The 12,450-nt window shown below is 38.3% G+C and overlaps 1 protein-coding gene across 3 annotated transcripts in view; it reads left to right on the top strand.

Moving 5' to 3' along the window:
• Positions 1 to 12,244, top strand: part of LOC131221227 (protein THALLO) — a 35,617-nt gene extending 23,373 nt beyond the window's left edge. For 2 of the 3 annotated variants that reach the window (XM_058216422.1, XM_058216421.1), the window contains 10 exons: positions 1,793 to 1,880; positions 6,642 to 6,821; positions 6,986 to 7,159; positions 7,236 to 7,319; positions 7,416 to 7,558; positions 7,704 to 7,845; positions 8,978 to 9,243; positions 9,409 to 9,472; positions 9,561 to 9,629; positions 11,651 to 12,244. In XM_058216422.1, the coding sequence (XP_058072405.1) occupies positions 1,793 to 1,880; positions 6,642 to 6,821; positions 6,986 to 7,159; positions 7,236 to 7,319; positions 7,416 to 7,558; positions 7,704 to 7,845; positions 8,978 to 9,243; positions 9,409 to 9,472; positions 9,561 to 9,629; positions 11,651 to 11,782 (1,342 nt within the window). In that variant the 3' untranslated portion in view covers positions 11,783 to 12,244. The remainder of the gene's footprint in view (positions 1 to 1,792; positions 1,881 to 6,641; positions 6,822 to 6,985; positions 7,160 to 7,235; positions 7,320 to 7,415; positions 7,559 to 7,703; positions 7,846 to 8,977; positions 9,244 to 9,408; positions 9,473 to 9,560; positions 9,630 to 11,650) is intronic. The other variant, XM_058216420.1, reaches the window with a different exon arrangement.
• The last annotated feature ends 206 nt before the right edge of the window (positions 12,245 to 12,450 follow it).

The raw sequence follows: 12,450 nt of genomic DNA, 5'->3' as shown, positions 1-12,450 counted from the left end.
GGTGGGTCACATGCACTAAAATAGTGTAAGTGCACTAAGCGGCGTGTGTCGCAGACCACTTTAAAAAAAAGGTGCGTGGCTGTTTTACAGCCACGCCACCCGTTCATTTTTTCGAGACCAAGAGAGGGAGAGAGAAATGAGAGGGAAAAAGAAAAAATGAGAGGGAAAGAAAGGGAAAAAGAGAGAGAAGGAGAAAACGAGAGGGGGAGCCGCACCAGAGGGGAAAGAAGAAGTAGGAGTAGTTGCAGCGGCGCCGCGGGGAGCTGCAACAAGAAGAAGAAGAAGAAGTTGCAGCGGCGTTCATGTTAGTGTTTTTTTTTTTTTTTTTTTTCTATTTTCTTTAGGGTTACTGCCCGTAACAACTGTTACGGGCCCGTAATGGCGATTATGCCTTGTAACAGCCGTTACGGCCCCCATAACGGCCGTTTTGGTTCCGTTTTTTGGACCTCCCCAATTCACCCCCCGTATCGCGTAATGGTAACTCCCCGATTTGGGACACCCTGACTAGAATGGAGATGGGGCCCATATAATTCCTCCTTTTATTAACAGGAAATGATTAGGGGCGTTAAGGGCAGGTTTGGTTTGGGTCAGGGTTAGCACAAATCCAATCCAAATCAAGGTCAGACCAAATTACCTAGTTCCAAGCCCAATCCAGAAGAAATTAATTAGGCCTGCCTGAGCATGTCTATGCCTGCCAAATATACCCTATTCAGGTAAAATGCTGGAATAATGATCTGGACCATCGATCTGGTTGCCCCCACCATGAATTGTGATAGCTTGAACATCCCAACAAATGGACAATACTAATTGGCAGCCCAGCAGTTAAAAACTAAGTCCAGTTGCACGTGGAGAAAAGCATCCCAAGCGTGCAAGTGTTTTGCATAACCTAGTCATACAGTTTGGATGAGGAACTAGATTCTCTTTGCACCAGTCTTGCACTAATCTTCCATTTAGAATGCTGCTTATTTTCTGGAAACTCACAATTCCTAAACTTTTAATTTTTTTGGTTATAGATAGTTTATTTTCTACTTGTCATTAGGCATCGTTTATTTTCTACTTGTCATTAGGCATGCTATTTCCTTGCCACCCACTTATATGCAACCAACAGCCTTCATTCAATGTGTTCATGCCACCCACTTGATGAGCTGTTCTGCCTGCTTGTAAGACATTTGTACTAGAGGGGATGCCTGATGAACCTCCAAGGTCTTGCACACATGTGCTGTGTTGGCATGTGTGTGTCATCATGTTTGGTGGTTGAAGATGGGGCATCTACACATAGCATTCCTCTTTTGTCACTACTCTTACTAATGTACTCCCCTGATGCTTCTGGTAACAAAGACTTATTTACCAAAAAAATTAGCAGAGTTTTACCAGTCTCTGTGCTTTGGGAATCAATCGCATATTTGGGATCATTTATACTGCCAGAAAACCAAAATAAGTTAAACAACCTGTGTCCACTATGAATATGATCCAAAATTGAAACATTAAGAAAAATCTGGTCTCTAATAAGTTAATCGTAACTTGGAAATTACAGGAAAACTGTTCAAGAAAAAGAAAAAAAAAAGGAAACTTAGAAATTACAGGAAAGCCTGTTTGCTCGTTTTTATAGTTTTATGAACATATATCCTTGGACTAGTAATCATGTCCGATCTTTTCTGTGTAGACTTGAGTATAGCCATTCTGCAGCATACTTCGAAATCAAGAAGATGGTAGATACTAGTTGATAGTTGCTGATCTTTAAGTTCCATGTAATTTGTAATTTTCTATCTTTAATACAAATAATATCTTACAGTTCAGCTCCAGAGCTAGTTGGTCTGCTATCAGAGTTGAGTGATGCTCTCAACGAACTTGAAAATAAAGTGAACCCGCTTCAAAGCAAGGTGATTCTCTCCCCTGTGTGGACAAATACATTTTACAGATTTTAGCCTTGAAGGATTTGCCTATGCGTGTGATTATTTATTTGTTATCTCTCTTTCAAGTGAAACATTCTTTTCTATCTTCCGTCGTGTTTTTTTTTTTTTCCCTATTTAATTTATATCAGTTTATTTATTTATATTTTTATTTTTAAACGTAGCAATCCAATACATTATCTATACATATTTCCAATACAATGCTAAACTCACTTAAATATCCACAGATATGAGGAAGTAATTAAAGAAATCGAGCAAATAATCTTCATTATGAAGGGAGATAAGGCTCCCGGTCCAAATGGGTTCCCCATATCTTCGTTTTAAAGTTGCTTTGAGATTTTGTAAAGGGACATTTTGGAAGTATTAAAATTCCACAAGCATGCAGTGCTCTGTAAATCTACAGAACCTCTTTTATTGTGTTAATCCCAATGGACGGAGTTTGACCATTGACCGATCAACTTAGTTAATGATGAGGAGTGTCATGAGTACATAATTTCCAAAATTGGATTCTTAGTGTGCATTTACATGAGGTATGGTGCTTAATGGCCCTTATATCGCAAATGAACCAGTTGGTGAGTATATCAAGAAGGGTCTCAAGGGTTTTTTTGTTGTTGTTGTTGTTGAAGATGCTGGCAACAACTTACGATTGCATCAATTAGGAGTTCTTGTTGGATGTGCTTCGTAGAATGGGGTTTGGAAACAAATGGATAAGATGGGTCAGAATGTCCATTGAATTGCCATGCTTCTTGATGGAACTCCCAGGGGGTTCGTTCATGGTGCTAGAGGAATTCATCAGGTGACCCTCGATCACTGTTGTTGTCAAGGTATTCAATAACAACAATAGTGGCTGTAACAACCACTTTGTTACGATACAAGCTGCCTGTAGCGATTGGGAAAAAAACTGTAATGGATCATTATGGGGCTGTAACGGCTGTCATGGCCTCATAATGTGTTATGTTTAGAGCTATACACGAACCGAGTTAGCTCGGTTAACTCACTTGACTCGACTCGAAAAAGCTCTATTTGACTCGGTTCGAAACTGAGCAAGGGCAAGAATGGAGATGAAGAACGTATTGAGCAAGGGCAAGGCACATATGTAGTAACCAGCGTTCGAAGTATCGGTATCGCTACAAGTTTCGTTGGCCAGGGATACGGAAACAATATCGATATCATTGATAATATCCCTGATAACCATACATGCAGGAAAACATGGGAAAATGGTAGAATTTCCAGTGAAACTTCAGGAGACGCTAAAATACACATATTTACATATTTAGAAATAAAAAAATTGCAAAAAGAATGTATACATAATAAGTTTCCATTTAATGGAGGCTTAAAAGCATGTGTCTTCATAAGAAACAGTCTAACCATGCCATGGATCCCATCTAACCATCTAAACATCCATCGATATTGCAGAATATCAACAACTCACAATATTTTGTCTAGAAATCATCAACAACTGGGAAGGAAATGAAAGATTGTGGTCTTGATATCGAGCATGTTGCGATAACGATAATTTTGAGATATTATCAATATTAGCAATGACAATTTGAAAATTGCATACAACAATGTGCTCATAAAAAATTGAAATAGATTATTTATTTATTTTAAATAAACACACTTTCTGTGATATCTCTACATTGGTGATATTATTGAAATAACGCCAATACACTTGTGATGCAATTGTCAGTACACAGTCGAAAATATTGGTGATATTGATACATTGGCAACACAAGCAACGCCTGAAATTTACACAATTGAAAATATCGGCGAGATCGATACGTTGGCGATACTTAGCAAGACAATACTGATGTCTGGAATTTCTAATACTACCAGTGTCATCGGTATGGCTACTAGTGTTAGTGGTATTGCTAAGCTAGAGATGACGATAATATTGGAGATATTTTGATAATATCAGAGATAATTCAAACAATGGTAGTAACAACAAGCATGAGGGAGGGAGGTTTGGGACAAGTTATGGGTTCCCGGACAGGGTCTAGGGACTGTCGAGGAGCGGGATGGCGACGAAATGGGCGTGAAATATCCCATAGATTGTGTTATTGAGCAAGAGAGGATGGAGTACAGACAGGCCATGCATAAGTCGTTGGCATCAGGTTGGGATGGGAAGCAAAGGAGATGACTTGAGGAAGCTAGGCCTACATTTGGGGGCTCTAGACATGAGGTTGGTGGGAACAGTAGGGGGTGAGGCCAGAAGTAGGTGTGGTGGTGGTTCTATTTCAAGCGGATTTGGCCTGCAACGCACTTAGAGTGCTCATGTTTCAGATGCACTCGTTGCAGGTAGGAAGGATTTATGGAGCAAATGTGGATTTAGGGAGATCACGAGGAGTGCTATAGCCAGGTGGTTCATTTCCTATTAATTTTCAAAATTCTTTTGTTCTAGAAAAGTTCAGCCGATACAGGCCATTATTGCCCTTACAGGTCCGATAACACCAATCTGCCCAGTGTAGTATCATTTTTGGCCCGGTCAATATGCCCACTGTTTCTGTTATTTGCAGCCTTGATTTAGAGGCCAATTGTATCAATGATTTGGCCTGGAAGATTGGTTGGGAAGGTCTCTTATCTTCTGATGAAGCATCATGGACTTCATGTTTCTGGGCAGAGATCTTTGTCAGGTTGTTGGGACAATGTGATTGAAATTTTCAACAGAAGGTGAGCTGCATGGAAGGGTAAATTGCTATCATTAGGGAGCAGAATCACTCTTATGAAGCCTGTCCAATTAAGCATGCCAATATTTATACTGTTGATTCTTAGGTGCCCTGTGATAGTTGGGGCTAGAATCGAATATATTCAGAAGTGATTTCTATGGAATGACAAAGATGGCCACATAGGTTTCATTTGGTTGCTTGGGGGAATATTTGTAGGCAAATCTCAGTTGGGGACCTGGGGCTTAGGGACCAGACTCAATATATCTCTGCTGTCTAAATGTTGGTGGAGTGTTCGGGATGGGAATCCCTCATAACTGAGATCCATGCTTATGGTGAAGTAGAGGGTGGCCTCCATCTAACTGTTGGGACATTGATCTGGCTATGCACAAGGAGGGCTCCTCCATTTGGAGGGCAATTTCAGGGTTGACTGACTTCTGTTTTTACCTAACCAGATTCGTGGGTGTTTTCCATTTTTGTGAGGATTAATGGTGCGGGGAGGTTTTGCTGCTGTCTGAAAATTTTGCAAGATTATACAAGTTGGTGGTCAAAAAAGGAGCTAGCATCAAAAGTTGTTACCATCATGTAGGTGGGAAAATAGTGTGGATGCCTTCCGCAGAAATCTGATGGACAAGGAGATCACTGATCTGTCAAATATGTTGCTTCACCTGGAGAGTTTATTACTGTCTATCTGCCAAGCTCTGGGACTGATGGACACATTTGGACCGTTGAATCTGACGGTAAGTTTCGGTTAGGTCCCTATCCATTAACCAAGCTGGCAGGGTTAAGGCTACGGGGGTTAAGGCTGTATTATAAGGTTTGAACAGCAAAGACTCCATTGAATGTCGGAGAGTTTGTGTTGACAGCATGTATCAATAAAATATTAACCATCAATCATTTAAAAAGTCAGGCAATGGCAATTTCAAACTATCGGCAGATGTGTTGTACTAACGCAGAGTCGGTCAACCACCCATTCATTCATGGTCCAACTGGCAGGGAAATATGGCTTGCGGTGACTGGTAAGTTTGGAATCGGTTTGTTGTTTCTGAATAGTGTGTGATTTGGTTCAAGGTTGGATGACTGAGGTGAGGGCTGAATGTGGGTGTCTTTTATGGAAAGTTTCATGGTCAATGTGGCTAGAATGAAATGGGAGGGGTATTCACAGTCACAGGCAAGATTCGCTCTTGGCAGACATCTTAAAAAATATCTTCGGACTTTTGATGATCTGGGTCAAGGCTGGCAGCAGTCTCTGAGGTATCTCTTAGATCATCATAGATGTAAGCTCGGATGAGATCTTAATGATGGGGGCAAAGCAGTTGATTGTTGCTTGTTGGTCTACTCCCCCAGGCTGTGTGAAAATTAACACCGATGGGTATTGTCTTGGGAACCCAGGGCTTGCGGACATTGGGGGCATTACATGTGATTGCAATGGGACAGCAATGAACTAAATGGAATTTCATGGGCTAAATGGATTTAAAGATTCCAATTTGGGGAGACAGCAGCCCTAATTCAAGCAGTCAGATTGGTGTTGATTTTCAAATGTCCCTGGTGATTGTTGAAGGAGATTCTCAGAACATTATTACATGTCCCAAGTCTAAGTTATTTCCATGTAGGGTCGCAGACCTTTGGATGACCTTTTCTCTAAGGTTCCAACTTCCAAAGAGAGGCAAGTGGAAAGGTGGATGATTATGCAAAGAGAGGTTCTACTAGTATAGCTCTTCAAATTGAAGATAGGCACGGAATTCATGTCTGCAGTGGCATCTCGACCTTTCCTGGTGTTTTTGTTTCCCCATTAAATTATTTTATTTATTTATTTTTAAAGAGCTTTTCTTTGCCTCTGCAGTATTATTGGAGAGTTTTTAATAAAATTTAATTCATTCATCATAAAAAGACCCACCGATGTGGACAATGCATGTGTATTGTCTAATACTTACCAATATGTATTGGTTGTGGAGACAGCCGATACATGAATGGCTACTAGTGTTTTAAACATCGCTCAAGTCTAGTTTGATACCATGCATGTGATGGATCTTTTGCCCTGATTAATATCATCTCATGGTTTTTGTAGGTGAACGAGAACAAAAATGTAACTAAAGGAGGGATGCACTATGTTGAGGTGAAACGGCTTCTCTTGTTGGTTTATTGCCAAGCTATTAGCTTTTATCTTCTTCTGAAGACAGAGGGACATTCGGTTCGAGATCACCCGGTCATAGCTCGCCTTGTAGAGATCAAGGGCATGTTGGACAAGGTTCTCTATTCTTGATAGATTTAACTTCATTTGTCCATTGGTTATCCATTGGACCAATTCTTGTATTACATTCCTTTGTCATTCTTATCAACTTGGAATAGGTAACTGTATAATGGCTGACAGTCCTAAAGTGCAACATTCTGTTATATTATTTCCAATGACAGGTGAAACAGATTGATGGAACTCTTCCTTCCCAGATTGATGAAATTTTGAACCATGAACATGGAATTGTATTGGAAGCTGAACCAGCCAAAGAAAATGCTGCATTGGAATTGGAACTGCGCCCGACCAGTCCTAAGCTCCCTTTTGTCTCAGTTAAAAAACATGAAGGAGCACCGGTATGGACATCTTTTACTCAAGCATGGTCTGTGAATAATGGTTGTAACTTGATTCTTTCTGACACTTGCAATAAAGATGCAGGCTAGTGAAATAGCTGAGTTGGTAAAGGTTAGCCTGTCAAAGGATTGTGAGAGCAAAGATTCAAAAAATAAACGCCAGGTCATTAATTAAAGCTGGGACCTCTCAGTTCTTGAAACAGCTGTCAAAGTTAAGAAATGAACTACTTGACTAATATGGAATCTGCAAATATTACAGAATGATCAAGTAGGCTTACAGAGCATGGAAATGCTGAAAGTAAGAGAAAGACTTGAAGAAAAACTGAAGCAGAAGGGATTATACGGTTCTGTTGGTAAAAAAAATGATAGAATACGAACTCATCCCCTGCAATTGACGAGTCGGTATGAATCTGTTTTTGGCTGTAGTTTTGGTATTCTTTAGATGTGCCCTTTGTTTAGTAGCTGAAGGAATGAAATGCTTTCAGCCCAATTCTTTGTTGTCTGACATTTGGATGCTTTTGACTCTCACGACCTGTAAATTGGACAGACCTCTCGAAACATTAGATGATTTTGATGATGAGGTTATAGACAAGGCAGCGTCACACCAAGCCTCAAATAAAGGGGATTCCAGTTCACTGCATCTGAATAAACTCTCTCAACTTGTTTCAGTTAAAGTGAAGAAACCTAAGGTATGGAACTAAATATGAAATTGCCAGAAGTATTTTATATTTCCTTTACATTCTTTTTTAACAGGACATTTCGAGGTATATATTGTTCATCAGAAGTTATGAAGTTCTAGAATGTAGAAGTCGACATGGATTAATCAATTGTCTGCATTTATGATTTTCTTGTATTCACTTACATGTATTTGCAGAGCCTATGACTTTTTTTTTATGTATTATGACACACATGAATTGTACACGTGATAATTTACTTTTTTCCCTATTAAATTCTCCTAACAAAAGCCTTTAGGAGCTCTAAACCTCTAGCAAGTGAATTGAGACTGCCCTTTTCCTGAGGATACTCCTAGTCTTAGTCATCGAATGAAATTGTGTTTACAATCAATTGCATTGTTTTTTCTGGTGTACATCCTGAATGAAATTATTTCTAGATGGATATGAATATAATAATTGAAGTTCTCCAAATGAACATGTAGACAAGTTAGGACAGTTGCAACTTGCAACTGTGCAGTTAAAAGCTTTCTGCATCTCTAGGCCCAGACAGCTGATGCGGCAATTCAAATCACTTTTTTTTTTTTGAAAGATAGGCAATTCAAATCAATTCTTTAGGTTTACTGCATCATTTTCTTCTGGAATTTTAAAAGCTTGGATTCAAACACACACACACACACACACACAAAACATACATGAACACAGCCGCGCGTGGATTCAAACACACACATGCATACAGATACATTCACCCTGCAAATTTAGTGGGATAATCTTTTTTATATTTGTTTTATTATTTTTTGTGATAATGGAAAATTTTAAACCATAATGGTTCATTTTAGGAATTACACTTAAAACCATTTTTTTGGTGGAGACATTCTAAGGCCACCCCCATGGAGATGTGGCTTTTGGAAATAGAAGTGAAAACACAAGGGGCAATCAATGGCCTTTTGCCTTCTTCACCTGATATCTATATTCTGCTCATTTCATGCGAGACATGAAATGAGCAGGCTGCAGTTTTGGGTGGAAATCAATTCTGCCCATACACTTTTTGCAGAACTCGTGTCTTTGTGGTTAGACAACTGAGCCTTTTCTTTCTGCTTGAGTCATTTAACCACCAACATTTCATAACATGAATTTTTATATGTTTAAGTTAGTTTCTGGTGACGATGACTTGCCCGCAAGGGATGATATTGGAGAACGGCGAAGAAAATATGAGCTCCAAGTTTTGGCGAAAGCCGGAGCTGCGGCTATGGATGATATCGGAGATGAAGATGGAGTTCTTGTGAGCGCTGAAGCTGATGAGTTGATGGACATAGATGAGGATGTTGAATCAAAGAAATCAGAGGATGACTTTTATAAACAAGTGAAGCAGCAGAGGGCTGCGAAACTTGCTGCCAAAGCAGAGATTTATTTGAAGTATGTTCTCCACACTAGGAGGCAGAATGTGTGCCTTGACATTGTCGTTGTTGAAAATTTGTTTTCTGATTGGTAGAATTTTTTTAACCCTTAGACTAGTTCATCCAACTGCCACAATGATTCTTACTTTCATCTTGGTTGATTTTGATACCTTTCTCAATGCAGAACTCCTGCAGTCCCATCATTGCCTGAATCAGTAGTTGATGGTAAACGGCAGATTACTTATCAGGTCAGTTCATTATCCACCCATTGGCTGAATATTCCTTTTTCCTGCTGGATTTAAAACTCTCACGCATTTTGCTTTTTCTTGTCTCCAGATGGACAAGAATAGAGGGTTAACCCGTGCTCGAAAGAAGCTTACCAAGATTCCAAGGAAGAAATACAAGGTAAGTTGAGATGTTCAACGTGTCAAAGACAACATCAAGGTTTTGTGGCCACCATTATAGTGACCATCTCACAGCTCATGGTTTTAAAACTGTTATGATTTTTTAGTGGGCTATAATGCATCATATTGCCATTTAATTTATTTTACGCATTTAGGAATAGTTTGCACACTCGGCTGGTCAACTTGACACGGTTACTTGCCTGGTTATTGTGTCAGGAAAACCTTAGCCTATCCTGGTTCAGGATTGCTGGGTTTTGCTTGTAAGTAATAGTTAACAAGAAGACTCTCCTTGGTTTCCTGAGCCAGCTTTGTCAAAATGGAAGGAAAAGATTATTTTTTAAATATTCTATGATAGGTACTACCATTGATGTGGTTACAGAAAAAAAAAAGAAAAAAAAAAAAAAAATCCCCGATTCGAAGATAAAATTCAACTTGATGGGTCCCACAATGGATGAGGAATCTACAAAATCTTCCATCATCATCATTATATATATATATATATATATATATATATATATATATATAATTATAATTATTTTCTCAACCCATTTGGTTGGTCCCCCTAGTTCTATGTCGACTTAACAAAGTGTTGTTGTTGTTGTTATTATTATAATTATTATTATGATTAATATTATTATTTATTTTTGTTACTGCTGACATTGTTGTTAATCTATAACACGAACCAATGTTTTCAAAATCGTTATTGTATTGCAAACATAATAGTGGTTGAATCGTATCAAATCACAAATCGTAAGATTTTTTATTTTTTTTTATTTTTATTTTTTATAAACGATTTCTTAAAAATATGAAAAATATAAATAAATTAAAAATTAAAAACTTTAACACTATTGTGACTTGGTATTACTATAAAATTAAATGATTCTTATTTTTCCTTTTTAAAAAAAAAAAATTTTAATTCTTTTAAGAAAATTTCCTTAAAAAACGTACAAGGATCCTTTAATAATTTTTGTTCTTGTTACCTTTTCTTGAGTGTAGAATGGCATTGGGAAAGCAGCATCTGATTCCATAGACCGAGCGACATTCGATTCTGTAGACTGAAGAAAAAAGATATTTTGATATCTAACCATCATTCCACAATACATATAAGTCAACATGGTTGTAATCATCTATAAAAACATTCCAAATAAGTTATACATCAATTTGGTGTCTCAACCAATTAACAAGTAAAAAAAAAAAAAAACTCTACGATTTAACGTTGAAGAGAATATATATAATTTAGTCTCTTATAAAGAACAAAATAAAATAATTTACTTCTAAACATTTCTTGTTTTTTTAAAGGTTTTTTCTAAACATTTAAAAACATAAAATGAAAGCCAAGCGAAGCTTAAAATAGAAGGAAACAAGTATAATTTGAATCGTAAATTGGGATTTGAATTGTAAATTATAGGATTCAAATCATAAAATTATAGGTGGGATTCAAAGGTGGGATTCAAATCGTTTTGCTTAAGATTCGACTAAAATCGTAAATCGTAGGATTTTGACAACACCAATACAAGCTATTAAAATTTATTTATTTTTTGACCTGGTCAACCCACCAAAGTTCCTGGTTGGTTTGATCTAGTTGATTGAGTCCCCATTAGATTTTTGGTTTGAACTTAGATTTAGGCACGGGTGTGCCCTAAGAGAGATTGTTGCACACGCCCCCTTCTAGAACATGCTTCTGGGCTCAGCAAACCTCTATTTTCTTCTTCTTTCTAAAGATGCAAACTTTTACATGAATATACAGGCTGTTATTATAAAGAAGGTCAGTTTGGGTATGTCAGTGTATGGCTGTTATTAGGTGTATTATACATAAGGTGATGAATGGGCTGATGAAGTCATAAGCAGGCCTAAGGCTTTAGATGGGCCTAAAAAGAAAATGAAGATACAGGCACAACTCCATTCCTTTTGTTTGTTGGGGCTGAATGCCTGACTGCAGGCTAACTCCAGTAATCCAACTTTATAATTATGATGAGACCAATTATCTGCTCATTTGACCCATTTTTCTTGTTGGTGATGCAGTTGAAGCATCAAAAGGCAGTGGTGCGTCGGAAAGGGCAAGTACGCGACATCAGGAAGCCGAGTGGCCCATATGGTGGGGAGGCATCTGGAATCAACACTGGTATTAGTCGAAGCATCAGGTTCGAGAGCTGAAAGCAATGCAGCCTTGCTTAGCTGGTGCAAACGATTTTGGCCCTCAAATGCTGAACTTTGTAATGAGAAATTCAGTAATGTTGATCCAGAAGCTTTGAGAGTGGCAGTTGGGACGTCTTTGGAATTATGCTATTGAAGTATGCAAGTGCTGCCCATTTCTAATCATTCAGACATGTCTTTGGAATTCTGCTATTGAAGCATGCAAGCGCAATCTGTTCATTTCAAATCGTTGTAATAGTATTGGGTTAATTTCTTTCAAGCTGCGAGCAATCGAATTTCAAGCCTGTTTACTTACAGAAGTACTGCAATTTTTTGTTATTTCACATTAGTGATGAATTGATATATAGCCCTGCAAAGAGTCGAAATGGCACTTCAACCCTGTCTTGAGAGCCCCAGGTAGCTCTGTTAGTTGTCTTGTTAAGATTCATGATGGAATGTCATTTTGAAGCACTGTTAGTCTGACTGAAAGTCTCAGTGTGTAGAAAAAAAAGGGATCAATAAGTAAACATTACAATACATATGTAATCAGGACTTGGCTTCCTATAAATGGGATTGAAGATGGGAGCACAGACAGCCCATAATGGATGGTTGGTCACCCAAAATTGGAATATTCATGCTTTGCTGAGCTTCCATGGGCTTTTGAAAGTAACCTAACATTTTAAGTTGCC

The sequence above is a fragment of the Magnolia sinica genome, chromosome 12 (assembly GCF_029962835.1).
Source record: "Magnolia sinica isolate HGM2019 chromosome 12, MsV1, whole genome shotgun sequence".
In the NCBI taxonomy this organism is placed as follows: Eukaryota; Viridiplantae; Streptophyta; class Magnoliopsida; order Magnoliales; family Magnoliaceae; genus Magnolia; species Magnolia sinica.
Note: the sequence above shows the minus strand (reverse complement) of the source record. Positions and strands in the feature narration are given on the sequence as shown.